Source organism: Poromitra crassiceps, assembly GCF_964638095.1.
Source record: "Poromitra crassiceps genome assembly, chromosome: 13".
Classification (NCBI taxonomy): Eukaryota; Metazoa; Chordata; class Actinopteri; order Beryciformes; family Melamphaidae; genus Poromitra; species Poromitra crassiceps.
The window spans coordinates 49,096,575-49,112,591 of NC_139644.1; the positions used below are offsets into that span (position 1 = coordinate 49,096,575).

The following is a 16,017-nucleotide window of genomic DNA, read 5'->3' on the forward strand; positions in this document are numbered from 1 at the left end:
CACACACACACACACACAGACAAAGACACACACACAGACAGACACACACACAGACGCACACACACACACACACACACACACACACACACAGACACACACACACACACACACACACCAACAGGATCAGCCTCTCACCAGCACTTGAGGTTGAAGGAATGGTTTGGTCCACTGCCAGGCTCCTTCTTACTGAGGAGGAACTCCTGCAGCTTCAGTTTCACCTCCGTACTCGCTATGGCACCTTCCAACACACACACACAAACACACACACACACACACACACACACACACACACACACACACACACACGCACACGCACAAAATAGTTAGAAGTAATACAGTAGTGATACAACAAGGATCCAATTATTACACAGCTTTGTTGGATACTCGATTCTGATTGGTCAATCACGTAATTATACGGCATGTTATTTCTGTACAACAGACCACTGCTAGGCACACCATTCTAATCACACACTCCGAGGACCTGGATCACATCAATCCACAGGAAGAAGTCTGGCAAATGTAACGGTTAATTTAGCTCATTCACGACAGCCATTAACTCATTGAGTGCCAAGGACGGACATGTTCGTCATTTCAAATAGTAACGTAGAGTGCCAAGGACGGACATGTTCGTCAATTGCGTTTTTTGACGGTGGGGCGTCGATCAAAGCCTTCTGCCTCTGATGTACAAATATTATAGCTATTGGATGTGTCTAACCTATTTTACAGAACCCTTAGGTGGCGACAGTGCTCTCCACATAACAGAAAGGCAAGGAAAAAACAAAGAAGAAGTCGTTATGGAAACGGAAATCGCATCGCATCCGTATGCATCGATATGCTGAAGCACGTTACTGCAGCTGTGCCTGCAGCAGCCAATCTGCTCCCACAATTGAGCCGGACAGCACATCCGCACATCCACACCGTGGAGTTGTTATTATTCTCAACTGGAAGCATCGTTGCCGGTGACAAACACACGCGGAACGCTGTAAAAAAGCAGGATGTCGATGTCCCTTCACTGTGCGCACAGCAAACTCAGCAGAGAGCCACCACAGACAGGAGGAGGAGTGTGCAGTTGAGGCGAGGCGGGGCGGGGCGGGGGGGGGGGGGGGGGGCACACCCAGACAGACCCAGGCAGCAGGACAGGATTGACAAACGCAAGCCAGAATATCCGATGCCCACCAGCAGCAAATCAAGACCAGCAAGAAGCTGCAACCAGCAGCGCACGCAGGGGCCAGCGCTGCTGGTTGTAGCTAAAAAATATTATTCTGCCAAACAGAATTCCCTGGCCTTCACTGTTTTATTGAAGGAAATTATTTTTGAGGTGTGACTACATTAGAAAAGATTAGCTTCAGAGTCAGTGATGTGCTTGAAATGTTTAATTTCACAAAAGGCCAATTATCTCAGCTTCTAGAAAAAAATTGCTGTTTTTGGATGAATCAAGCTATCTTCTCCGGCTCATAACTAAAGAACGGAAAATGGGATCAATAAACTTTTTTTTGCAGATGATAGAATAGAGTCTCATCGTTCTTTGTGCGTGTTCAGTGTTTACATAGTAATATCACACAATATTCTGTGGGCCTCGAGAAATCACTGAAAACGCTCTGAAACTCTGGCACTGGGAGCATCCGTTCTCCAAAAGTGGCTGGCACTCAATGAGTTAAGGAAGGGGGGGGGGGGGGGGGGGGGGGGTGTTAGTGTAGCCTTCTTTAGCCGTAATAAGTGAGAGATATTGTACAGGTCATTATGATGAAATAAACCCTTAAAACCTTTGAGTGAAATCAGGACCATCAGGAGCCTACAGTATCGACTGGTTTGGAGTCACATCCTGACAGCGTTGATTAACCACAATGTTCGCTATATATATATATATATATATCAGAGGAGGCATAGGAGGATGGTCCTCCTCTATTAGATTGGGGATTTTATATAAAAAAAATATTATCATTTTTTATTTTTATTTTTATATTTTTCATTTTTCATTTTTCATTTTTTTTAATAATATCAATCAAATGTGTTTTTTCTTATGTGCAGACGCTCATTTTTTCATTCATTATATTCTTATATGCTTAAAATGCTTCAACAACAGTGACCTGAACTGAACTGAACTGAGCTCCATGCAGAGAGTCACTCTGGCCATGCTCCCAGCGTGGAGTAGGCAGATAAAAAAACATTCGCCCTGTGGGCGTTTATTTATTTGGTAATTTATCTAATGAAAAATATGATTGGTTGAAAAACACTTGCAATTCACAGAGAACACGTGAGAGTGATGTGTTTTCGAACCAATCAGATTGAGCTGGAAGTGAGCACGCCCTTAGCCCGGTGAAACCAGGTGAAATCTAATTGGTTGTTGGTTGGATAGATTGCTGACATTGATTGACATTGTATTGTCCACTGCCTGGTCTCTCACGCTGAATGAAGTAGGAAGTGAAATCCACTGCCTGTGATGACCTGACAGGAAGGATTTACGACTTTTACTGAGACAGTAGCAGCATATCATATTTCCCTCTTATTTTTATTTACTTTTTTATCAATCAGTAAGTGTTCACAAGCCAGACAGTGTTGCATTGGATTACCACCCAAAACGAGTTTCGAGTTGCGGGAGACTTGAGCTGCGCTATACTGGGCTTTTTGCAATGTCAGAAAACTGGAATATTTGCAACGTCTCGACTGCAGCGTTTCCACTACTAAGTCAATTGATTTCAAGTTATCTGAGCCTTCTATTAAATTCGGCGTGGAAATGGTTCACCGAGCAGCGCTATTTTTGTCGTATTGAAGTCAATTAGAGCCAATTAGAATTTCCACTTGCCAAAATGTTTTTCCTGAAATAAATCAGAATATGAGTGCGTTAATTTAAGCATAAGTATCAGTAAGTGGCCTGGGATTCTCAAAGCCTGTGTTGAGGGTCACACAAACCATAATGTACTCTTGAAGCGAAATAAATCCAAAACCAACGAGTTAATTATTTAAATTTCTACTTCAATGTAGAACAGTAATTTCTTACACATGAGATTAGCTTTTAGCCTTTTAATCATAAAGATTATTGAAAGATATTCCATATTCCAGATTGAAATGTTATAACAGAAGTGGAGTATTGGCCAGAATGACATGAACATTTGGACACTTATTCAGCGGGTATCTTGCATGTTGTGTTCAGGTGCACTGTACATTTTTTTTTTTTTTTTTTGCAATTCCAGCATCAGCCCCACAGGGGGCGCCCGCGGGCCATGTTTTGCCCATGTGTGCTATAAACAGTAGCAGCAGTGTAGTCTACTCTCCTTATAAACAGTAGCAGCAGTGTAGCCTACTCTCCATGAGGGGGCACTACAGACAGCAGCAGTGTGGCCTACTCTCTTTGCCCTTCACTCCATGAGGATGCATCTCTATAAACAGTAGCAGCAGTGTAGTCTACTCTCTTTATAGACAGTAACAGCAGTGTAGCCTACTCTCCATGAGGGGGCACTACAGACAGTAGCAGCAGTGTAGCCTACTCTCTTTATAGACAGTAACAGCAGTGTAGCCTACTCTCCATGAGGGGGCACTACAGACAGTAGCAGCAGTGTAGCCTACTCTCTTTGCTCTTCTCCTTGTTCCTCAGCAGCAGCAGCTGTTGTTCCAGGCGTAGTTTCTCCTGCTCCTCGTGTCTCTGCTGCTCCTGCTTCCTCTGCTGCTCCAACTCCTGCTGCCGCCGGGCTGCCAGCAGCTCCTGTTGCTGCTGCTCGCACATGCGCGCGCACACACACACACACACACACGCGCACGCGCACGCACACGCGCACGCACACGCGCACGCACACGCACACGCACACGCACACGCACACGCACACACACACACACACACGCACACGCACACGCACACGCACACGCACACGCACACACACACACACACACACACGCACACGCACACGCACACGCACACACACACCAAAAAGTACATCACGTCATTTAGCAGGAATAGTAGCACTTGTTGAAAGCATAAGTCAGAATAAGTAGCATTTGTTTAAAGTTGTTTTAAGAAGGAATAAGTAGCTTTTTCATTTTTGTTGAGAGGAAAAGGTTAGTTTCAGAAGGGTCCATGTGTAGCCTGAAGAGCTGTGTTTTTAGTCTCCGCTGAAAGATGGCCAGTGATTGGGCCGTCCGGACGGGGGGGTGTGGGGGGTGGAGTTTCACCATGTTCCGCCAGGGATGGGAATTGTCGCGACCGGGATGAGCGACTTTGGAGCCCACGTAGCGATGGAGAGGCGAGGCGACCTGCAAGGGTGGAGGAGCGGAGGGAGCGAGGCAAGGTTTAAGAACCTGACCATAGATTGCACATATGGAGGAGCAGTCTGGTGTATACTGCCTTGTAGGCGAGTACCAGTGTCTTGAATTTGATGCGTGCAGAGATGGGAAGCGAGTGCAGGGACCGGAAGAGAGGAGTGACATGAGAGCATTTCTGAGAGAATTTATGTTGGTTGAACACCAGACAGGCTGCAGCATTCTGAATGAGCTGCAACGGTCTGATGGCAGAGGCAGGTAGACCAGCCAGAAGAACGTTGCAGTAGTACAGGTGGGAGATGACAAGTGCCTGGACCAGTAGAGGTGTTCCTTCCCTCGTAAGTCGGATTTTGCAGGTGTTGTACAGGGAGAACCTCTAGCCCTTAGCAGGACACTACTATGAAACTAGCGTCCTTTATAAGACAAGCACCCGGGGTTTCAAATTAAGCCTCAAGGCACAAAGATGTCGTCTGCGCTGTACTTTACAAGTGTCGCACTCAGTGTTGGGCAAGTTACTTTCAAAATGTAATATACTACATATTACTAGTTACTTTCATTTGAAAGTAATACGTTACTTTACAATATTACTGTCTATGTAGAGTAACTCATTACTTATTAAACTACTTTTGCATTACTTTCACCAACATAACTGCAGTAGCAGAATGACATCGGCGCGCGGAACCATCCTGATAAAAAAATGTAAACCGTCTTGAAGTCAGTGTAAAGCATCCAAAATTCTAAATGTTATCCTTTTCCTTTGTTATTGTCATCTATAGTGGTTATTTGCATTAAAACCAGTGTTGGGCAAGTTACTTTAAAGGGGGACTTACCCCCCAGATATGTAACAAAACGGCATGCTGCTTGATTTGAAAAAACCTATGGGAAAATCCAAGAAATGACGTTTCCTCTTGTCACACTATACTCTTTGGCTGTGCTCAGGTCAGGAATTTTTTTCCGGAAATCGACGCCATGACAGTTTGCTCACCGCCTCGAAAATAAGTTATTTGAGAGCTCCAAAATCAACAACTAGCCAACGCTGGTGACCTGTATGGAAACAGCGTTGCTCAAAATGGTTGAAAGTGATATCAATTTGGCCATTCAGTGGCGAACTAGAAATTGACTCCATTGACTCCCCATGTGTGTGTATGTAGCGTGTGTAAGTATCGTTAAAAGAGCCTAGTGACGCGAGCCTGGTTACTGCAGCACAGCACCCCCGCTCTCAACACGCTCATGTAATCACAATGCGAGATTTCTCCACATTATGCCCTTGTCCAACTTGCCATATAAACCGCTATGAAGTCCCTTTTTAATTTTCGTTTCTCCCTTTTTCGTGATTCTTGTCAAAACTTGCACCTCTGCTTTTTCCTCTCAAGCGCAGGGCAGAGCTGCAGAGCTCCCTCCTCCTCCTCCTTATACCCTGGCTGCTCAATCCATTCCAGTCTGTCCAAACTTAATACCGATCTAATCTCAGTATGAGATGAAGGGAAATATATTATAGTAGCCGATGTGTTTAGAGCAGCATTGTCACGTTGTCACATCGTAGTATAGCGTTAGATTTTACATGTGTGCTAAACTGGAATGAGATTTGTTTGCGGAAATGACGGCGGGGATGAAAGTCGCTGCCACACAGCAGAGGAGGAGGAGGGGAGGATCACTTTGGTCCGCTCGGAGCTGCTGCAAACACACAATAACCCCTCCCTCCTCCTCCTCTCTCTCTCTGCACAATCAAGTGGTTGAGTAGTTCTCAATGTGGGGCCAGGGGACCACCAGTGGTCCTTGAGAGAATTCAGGATTCTCTGTTATCTCTCAACCTAATATATATGGAATTCTGGACAAAATCATATCTAGGCTACATAAAATAAAATAAAAAATCAGATTTGCATATAAGAGACCAAATCTCATCATATGGGGGTCCATTGCCACAATATGAACTAAATTAGGGCTCCTTAGTATGAAAAAGGTTGGGAATGATTTACAGCAACACAATGCCATTTCCTTCCTTTTATGATTATAGTGGCGTTTATTGATAGTATTGTGTTACATAGGAGTTGGTAGGAAAATAACAGGTGATTGTAATCAATTAACAGGTGATTAACAAGTCAAGTGACACAAACAGCCAATGAGCTGTGTGTATTGTAGCGCCATATTGGTAGGAAAATGCTTGTGACATCATGGGAATAGGCTTGGAGTTGTGAGGAGCCGGGAAAGGGTACAGGGGGAGTAGGGGAGTAACTATCTTGAAATCCCATAGTCTTTGGTTCATCGTGACGTCACGGCGTATCAAATCTCCCATTCATTTTAGGGCAAAAAAAAGCAGTGTTCCACCCATAGAGGGCACTTATGCAGCTGAAAATGATACAAATGGTACAATGGTAACAGTTTGGCCTCAAATTTGGAAATGTTGACCAGAATTCTTCACACACCACCCCCAAAGTCATATATATTGGTTAAAAGCTGAAAAAAGTGTTTTGGGGGTAAGTTACACTTTAAATTAGTGACTTAGTTACAGTTACTAGTTACTGCTCTGAAAAGTAACTTAGTTACTTTAAGTTACTCGTTACTTTCCAGGTAACTAGTTACTAGGAAAGTAACTTTTGAGTAACTTTTTTTTTTACTCTCAATTCTCTTATTAACACGTTGACTGCCAATGACGAGATATCTCGGCTTACAGAATCCAACCGTTGACTGCCAAAGACGAGATATCTCGTCTTAAAAAAAAAAAAAAAAAAAATTGACGGTGGGAGGTGGATCAACGCCCCCCACGTCTCCTATAAAATTATTGGAGCCACCCAACGTGTACAACCCATTCCACCGACCCACTAAGTGGTGACAGTGCTCTCCTGACTAGAGGAAGGCAAGCAAAAAGCAGTGTGCTTCCTCGAAGCCATTCTCATGAAAATGGATTGGCGAAAACGCTTTCGCTTTCGCGCTGATTGCTGGCGGTGAGGGATTGCAAATTTGCATAATAGATTACGGGTGGAACACACTTTGAAACACGCAGCATAAATAAGACCAGAATCGCAAAAGCTTCATCAAAGCTCTCAACCGAAGCGAGCGAGCCCATCCAGACTTCCTCAAAGAGCGGCCCTGCCAGCAGACAGGCACAGCAGCAGCAAAGCAGTGAGACTGGTGACGCGAGGTTACAGCAGCAGCAGCAACGAGCTTGTGACACGCCCGCTGCAGCCAAGAAGACACACACGGAGGGAGGAGTTTGAAAGAGAGGGGTGTTTCCTGCTGTTATGGAGGAAATTACTGTTCAAAACTATTGTTTAGATGTCTGACGTCTTACTGATGCCAAAAATGAATGGTTAAAGTGACTGTTCTATCGAATTTCACAAAAAGCCATTTATCTCTGAATAAATTTTCAGACGCTGAAACCATGCTGTATTCAACTGCTAATGCTTACATAACTACTAACTCTACAAACTAACTCTTTTAGACAGAGAAAGCACACATTCTATTAGTTCTTTTGAGATATTGTGTGTTCGCAAAATCCTAACAGAAAAGAATCCTCAGCTCTTGAAAGATGAGCCAGAATCCTCAAAAAAAAACCTTGGCAGAAGCTAACTACAGTATTGAAAAACGGCTGGCAGTGAATGTGTTAATGCACACACATTATTGTGGGGTCGCTGTAGCACAGTGTAGGACAAGACAACTGTCAAAATTTGACCCTTGTACCCATTATCACTATGATGAAAAGTATGTGAAAAGTATGAATGAACTGCCCCTAATCAGACACACAGACTGGTGGCACTTTTCAACATAACTAACAAGACCAACATCAGGACATCCAAACAAGTTCTGACAGAGAGCAATGTCATTGGACCACATTGGACAAACACATTTGCATATTTCTCCCAGGATGCATTGCCGCTTGTTCCTTCCAAACTTTTTACATGAAAGTAACTAACCAAATGATTGGTGGGTGGAAATAATAATTAGCCTATTCTTATTTAAACATGCAGGTTTGAAACATTCAATAAAAACAAATTAAAAATAGACTATGACTCGACACCCTAAGTGATACACACATGTTATGGGAGTGGTATATATACCCATTACATCAATTTCCATGTTAGTAGAATGGTTAGTTCCTTGCTCTGCTCTCCCCTATAGGAGCGCTGGCTCCGCGAACAGCTAAGTAAATCTCTGTTTTCTTTTTTTTTATATCAACTTATTGGGGGGGGGACACATTTTATCAGGCTTAAATATTGGGGGGGATTTGTCATTCTCAATGTATATTGCTGCTATGGCCCTGGCACGATTACTTCCTCATCAGACCCCAGGCATTTTCCTCTCTACCCTCGCTGCTGTAGGTCCCGCACAGAATCCTTTTACCTGGAAATACTCACAGTGATTAAGGGGCTCACGTGCAAATGTCGGTGCAGTTCGACTTAAAAAAAAGTGAAGTAACGAGTAACGAGCCTGTTTAAACCGCAATAATTGTAAGTACGTTACGTTACTGATGAGGTAATTCGTTACAGTACTCATTACCGCAAAAAGTAACTTAGTTACTGTAACGCGTTACTTAATAACGCGTTAGTCTCAACACTGATTAAAACACACAGTTTGATAAATATGTGCTTTGATTAAAAAAAAGTAACTCAATTTGTAACTTGAGTTACTTGACAAAGTAACTGGTATAATATTACTGAAATCCTATAAGTAATAAGTTATATTACTGAGTTACTGCTAAAAGTAATATATTACATGTAATATGTTACTTTTGTAATGAGTTACCCCCAACACTGGTCGCACTGAAATTTAAAACTCACCACAAGTCACAAGTTTTGCAGTCTCCCGTGCAGAGTTTTGAAAGTCAGCGCTGCTGATAAACATTTTGAATTTTTTTTTATAAACGGGTCGAACGGGGATTGATTCTTCCAAAACAACAGCTCAAGATGGCATCAGCGTCTTCTTCTCGTTTATGACAAATAATTAAAAATGTTTATCAGCAGCGCTGACTTTCGAAACTCTGCACGGGAGACTGCAAGACTGTCCGGTGACTTGCGGTGAGTTTGAAATTTCAATTCGACACTTGTAAAGTACAGCGCAGACGACATCTTTGTGCCTTGAGGCTTAATTTGAAACCCCGGGTGCTTGTCTTATGAAGGACGCTAGTTTCATACTAGCATCCTGCTAAGGGCTGCTAGGAGAACCTCCAGGAGCGAGTAGTCACTGCAATGTAGGCAGAGCTGGACAGCTGGTTGTCCAGGATCACTCAGAGGTTCTTAGCAGATTGAGAGAGTAACACAGTAGTGTTGTCAATCAAGAGGTCTGTGAATTTTTTCGTAGGAGGAAGAGGAGCTATGTCTTTTCAAGATCTAGTCTTAGGTGGAGGACAGACATCCAGGCATGCAGAGATGTGGGGGGGGGGGGGGGGCAGTGAGAGGAGAAGCTATGAGAGAAGATGACATGGCCGAGGGTTTTAGTATAAATAGGGTATAGCAAGGGCCCCAGGACTAAGCCCTAAGCGACACTGGTGCTAAGAGTACAAGCTCTGGATAGGGATCGCCTCCATGAGACCTGGTAAGAGTGGTTAGATAGATAGGAAGCAAGCCAGGATTGTGCAAATCCTGTGATTCCCAGTTCAGATAGAATGGAAAGAAGGATTTGGGGGTTAACTGTATCAAAAGCGGCAGACAAGTCAACCTTGGCAGGCTGTGCAGGGCTTCTGTGACTGCAAGGAGAGCTGTCTCAGTAGAGTGAGAGGCCTTGAAACCAGACTGCATTGGGTTCCAACAGGACATTCTGGGAGATATAGAGAGAAAGGTGGTTGCAAGCTGTTTGCTCAAGGGATAGAAATGAGAGAAGAGAGACAGGTCTGTTGTTCTGGATAGCAGTAGGGTCCATAGAGCGTTTCTTAAGCAGAGGCTTGACTCTTTAGAGCAGCCGGAACAACACCTGAGAACAGAGAGGAATTGATAAGGGCAGTGAGGAAGGGAGAGATGTGGGTGGAGATGGTTTAGAGAAGAGAGGAAGGTATAGGATCAAGAGGACAGAAGGTGGCTCGGTTAGACGTGACACGTTTAAGGACTTCTTCAGGAGAGAGGGGAGAGAAGGAAGGAAGCAAGCACAGGGAGAGGGGGCAGAGAAGCAGGTTTGGAGTCAGGAGTACTCTTGTTAATGACTGGAGGATGGAAGGAGGAGCTGATGTCGTCCACCTTGTAGCAAAGTAGGTGACAAAATGAGCGTTCTCAACGGGCCTGGAAATTCTAATCTGACCCAACCCAGTCCGAGTGGGTTGAAGCTCAAGCCCAGCTTGCCCCAGATCATCACATGCAATTAAGAGCCTGAGCACAATAATAAAAAGCCCCGGGGGGCTGTTTCCAGTCGGACATGGACCTCCTTATTGCCATTAATTCAGTTTGATTATTTGATTACTATGTTTTATTATATTATTATTACTATTATTATTTACTAGTTCATGGTTTAATGAGAGTACCACCTGGTCCCCTCCCTAGGGAGGTGTTCCAGGCACGTCCAGCTGGGAGGAGACTGAGGGCTAGGTGGAGAGATGATATCTCCACGCTGGCCTTGAAACGCCTCAGTCAGAGCTGGCTAATGTGGCCCCCTGCTGGGTCCCCTGCTGGAACTGCTACCCGATCCCAGATAAGCGGTTGAAGATGGATGGACTTGAATATTGAAATCATATATAAAATTGTTACTTAAAGTGCACATCCCTGCTAACTAATTAACTAATAAGCTAACTAATGAACTAGCTAGCAAACTAATTAACTAATATGCTAACTAATGAGCTAGCTAGCTAAGTAGCTGGTACCTTCAGGTGTTCCTGCAGCTGGACTTCGTGCTGTCTCGTCAGCATTTCGTGTTGTTTCTGGAACTCTGCGAACAGCAGTTGTTTCTGTAGCTCTTGCTGCTGTTTGAGAATCAGCAGCTCCTGTTGGAGCTGCTGCTCTCTCAGGGCGGGGTCCACCATCCCCATGCCCCCAGACAGAGAACCCAGCCTGGGCTCTGTCCGCAGGTCCACTGGGCCTCCTGCTGGGAAAGGATTACAGAGAAGAGGTGAATGTTTCCTCCTTCCTATTGGCTGCTTTGTTGATGTTCTTCTGTTAGTAGATTTTTCTTCTTTAGATTGTCTGTTCATTTCATTAACTGTATACAATATGGGCATCATGACAGCTCATTGCCTGATGAAGCCCCACTCACTGCGTGGGTTGAAACGTTGCTGCTCTATTCACCTTATGTAGCCACGCCCATTTGACCCGGTTGTGTGGTCGTGTCACAACTTCCGCTAAAAATAAAATAAAATAAAATGGCTGGCTGCTCCAATATCATCTAACTCTGAATTAACTAATAATTTGGCCAATTGTATGTAACATACCAAATAAAAGCCAACGGCAATGTCTAAGAATGCAACGCCATGTAACTGGCTCGTTAAGTCTCGCATTCCAGGGAATTACGTTAACGTCTGCGGGTCTTATTGACGTAAGTGGCTCGAGCGCTCGGAGGAGAGAAAATCTGAAGCTTTCTTCGTTGGAGTCCAGGTATGTTTTACAAGAAAGTGCTCGTCATTGTCGACGATAACGTTATCTGACCTGGCTAACAGTGGATACTACCGAGCTCAAAGTACGTTCTTTATTTTACCCCCTGCACTGTCCGCTACAAAAACAACTCTCTTATTTTGCGCCGTGACCGCCGGAAGTGTTAACAGGACCCGGAAGAATTTGGCCCACTGTAAGGTCTGAACATAAGGTGAATAGTCGCCAATAAATATTGGGAGCTGCTCCAATGTGCGGGTATTCACTTTTTTTCAACTTTCATGTGTATTTGTATCCAGCATCTGGCCTCAAAACAGGTTGGATGTGCACACAAACTACTTTTTATTGAACTTCATGACAGCTCCCCTAAAGTGAAGCCAAAACATTTCAATCACCCCCTGGTGGCTGGCTGCAGTATAGGTCATGAGTCTCAGCGCTTCCATGTTAGCGGATGGGACATGAGTCAAACTAAAGCAGTGATCCTCATTATTTCTTCAATGAGAGCCGCACTGGCAGGACAAAGTCAATAGGAGAGCCACTTTTACCGCAAAACACCAAAAGCCACCCCAACCAAGCACATCTGCCTACCATTTTTTTGTGTTTTATTGTTTTCCACACACACACACACACACACACACACACACACACACACACACACATATATATACCAGTTTCCCCTAGAAAATCTTTCAGGCCTGGAGGGATTTCGAAACGTACCCCGACCGCAACGGTGGGGGCCGTCGCTGGCGGCGCTAAAGTTTTAGCTAACCTGTTCACATCTATGTTCGCAATGGCATCCCAAGTATCATCATACTATTATGGGATGCGATGCAAACAGTTGTATTATGGGATGTGCGTTTCCCAGGCAACGACACACGTTGACACGTTTTGGAACAGCGCTGCACGCTGGCACAATACTCCTAAAAGCAAAATGCTTATTGTTTTGAATGATTTGGCACCTTCTATTACTGTCAACACCAGTATTGTTGTATTGTAATAATATGCCATAAAGGTTTATTTTTAAATTTTGGGGAGAGCAGGGGGGAAAAAATCAAAAAAAAGAAAAAGAAAAAAAAAAAAGCAATTTCTTAGAGCCGCCAACTAAAGCTTCGAGCCGGCGTCTCGCGAGCCGCGCAATGAGGAACTAGGAACTAAAGTATCAAAACACATCAGATATTTCCCCAGATGCTTTCTGTCATTTTAGGGAGATCCTATCACGCTGATTGATGTATGTTCAAGTGCTCATTAGACTGTCGCTCTCAAGATGGTGGTCAGCTGAGGGGGCGTGTCCCACGCGCGGGCCGTCATACCGCCACCAGACTCTACTGCGCAGACATCATCACAAGCAGGATGGCCGCTGGCGGGAAACGTCATGCATATTTGATACAGTCAATGGTTCAAAGCACCTGAAAGTATCCACATGTATCCTCTAATTCCATGTGGTATGTCTGCAAAAAATGTATCCTCTAATTCCATGTGGTATGTCTGCAAAAAATGTAGTTTGAATGCACAGGTATGACAAGGACGGGAACCTAACTTTCTCTTCTATCTGCAACAGTAGTATAAACAGCCATTTCCTTGGGCCTTCTGTCCATACTGTGCGTTCATTTCATACGTAATTGTACATGTTTTCTGAAAGCTTGCGGATACGGACGAAACAGAGCAGTACCACACCCACACCCACACCATACACACACACACTTTTGAATCTCCACTGCCCTCTAGTGGATGTATCGCTTAACATAACACCATGTCTTGATGCATCTTGTGTAGCATGTATTTGTAGTCGGGGAAAAAAAAAAAAAAAAAAAACTAAACGTGAAGGCCGCATGGAAGTATGTGGGGCAGTGACGGTTACATTTGAAATGGACATTTTATTTTTGTACGAAAATGGAGCATAAATCAGCCTTAATGCCACAGGTGTAGGTAGATTCCATCATCGGCGGTCATCAGTGATGTCACTTCAGCAATCACTATAGTAGTAGTCTCGCTAGCCAGCCTCTCTTCCTTTCTGTCAGAGAGTCTGGCGTCGCGGAAACAGGCAACGGGGATCAGCCCGCCCCTACTCTAAAGCTGCTCTCCCATTCGAGCGGCTGTTTCGGTGGCAGCAGGATATCCGCTCCCCCGCTTGCAAGCTCTGTCACGCTCTGTCATTGGCTCCGACCATATGTCAATCAGAGCGGCTTCCGCTGTGTGTCGCTGTAAATGCTCCCGGCTGCCGAACAACGCTAACTAGCTAGCGTAGAAAGCTAACGGCAGAAATCTATGGGCTAACTCGTTGCTACACGCTGAAAATGGCAAGTTTTGAAGAAGATATGGATTGTGCAATAAAGAAGGCCTGCTCGGCACTTTCGGTGGATGGTTGTAAAGATATCCAGAGAATATGTTTAGAACATTTGCTGTCTAACAGTGACGTTCTTGCATGTTTACCCACTGGTTATGGAAAAAGTTTCATCTTCCAGGCATGGCCTATCGTCTACGGTGAACTAGCACGGATAAACCCAGAGAGATGGCGTGAAAATCCGATGGTTTTGGTAGTCTCTCCCTTGATCGCGATAATGGAGGACCAGGTCAAAACCCTGCTTTCAAGGGGGGTTTCTGCAGCCTACGCCGGGCAAGATCCAGACTTGGACGAGAAAATAGCTGCTGGCGAGTACTCCATTGTATACGGATCAGCTGAGACATTCGTTGGACAAGATAAATGGAGAGCGATCCTGCAAACGACGACGTTTCGTGAGCGATTGGTGGGGATAGCTGTGGACGAAGTACACAGCGATCCACTGGTAAAAACAATTACGATTAACCATCTATGCAGTACATTTATATAGATAACGTGTTGTGCGCAACTTACACTAGCTAAGTCAATGATCACAATCACTAAAATGTAGCCAGCAATTATCATTTCATCCATAAACATTGCCAAAGCACAATCTTGTTAAAAAAAAATACTGTGTACAATTTGTAGTAGCTACTTAACACTAAATTGCAAAACCTAAACTTCCGATTCAGTATCATCTACTTTAGAACCCCATTCAAGGCAGACGTACTTAACCACTGCATCAATGTTATTTCTCCATTTGGTTAATCACTCTGTCTTTGTATTTACAGGGGAGAAGGACAGGGGAGTGAGGCTCCTTTCAGAGAGTGGTGTGGAAAAATTGGTGAACTGAGATCCCTTTTGCCCACTTCTGTGCCCCTCCTGGCAATAACTGCAACAGCCTCCAAAGCCATGAGACAGAAGCTGAGGAAAAATCTTGGAATGCAACAATGTTTAGAGCTTGTTAAAAGCCCGAGCAGGGACAACATCAGACTTGCTACCAAAAAAGTCTCCTCTGATCCAGCCAACACTTTTGCCTGGCTTTGCAGGGAGCTGGAAAGCCAGGGGCCCACAACAGAAAAGGTGGTAATATACTGCAAGAGTATAGCAGAGTGCTCACTGTTGTACTCTGATGTTTTCAAACTTACATTGGGGAAGCATGCATGTTATCCAGTAGGTGCCAAAGATGTTTCAGCAAATAGACTGGTGGACATGTGTCATTCAGAGACACCAGAAGACGTCAAACTGCATATACTGAACTCACTCAAAGACCCATTGTCTGTTCTCAGAGTTGTAATTGCGACTACAGCACTCGGAATGGGTGTTGATTTTAAGGGTGTCAACCATGTTGTCAACTATGGGCCCCCAAGAAACATTGAGGCCTACATGCAAGCCTTTGGGAGGGCAGGGCGAGATGGGTGTCAGGCACATTCAGTTATCTTATACCACGGCAGACAGCTACAAGGCTTATCGGATGAAATGCTCCAGTATGTCTCTGAAAGAAAACGGTGCATGAGAGTCAAACTGCTGCAGCTGTTTGATGGTGAGAAAACAAAGCCTCTTGAACCCAAACATGCATGTTGTAGCTCCGGTGCATTATATTGTGACTGTCTCGATACCTGTGATGGACGTGCAAGTCCACTAGAGAAACATGCAGGGGATGGGCTTGTAAAAGAAAGAACTGTTACAGATGAACAGAGAAACATTCTTCAGGAATGCTTAGAGAGCATAACACATGACATGCCGCAGCAAGGTGTTTTTGGAGCAGTCTCTGTTTATTCCACTCAACAAGCTGAAAGCCACACAGGAGCACATATTGTCAAAGAAGTGCTTGAGTCAAGCAACAGACTTTTCACATTGGTGGATGTATTTTGCAATGTGCAAGTTTTTAAGGTTGCTGAGGCACAGGCGATATTGAACATTGTGTCACAGGTGTTCGGAGATACA

The 16,017-nt window shown here is 44.4% G+C and overlaps 1 protein-coding gene across 1 annotated transcript in view; it reads right to left on the bottom strand.

The window, feature by feature from the left end:
* hdac5 (histone deacetylase 5) overlaps window positions 1–16,017 on the bottom strand; it is a gene marked incomplete at its 5' end in the record, with an annotated part of 151,888 nt that overhangs the window by 89,066 nt on the left and 46,805 nt on the right. The window contains 3 exons of the mRNA XM_083649484.1: window positions 136–238; window positions 3,565–3,709; window positions 11,033–11,253. Coding sequence (XP_083505610.1) covers window positions 136–238; window positions 3,565–3,709; window positions 11,033–11,253 — 469 coding nt within the window. The remainder of the gene's footprint in view (window positions 1–135; window positions 239–3,564; window positions 3,710–11,032; window positions 11,254–16,017) is intronic.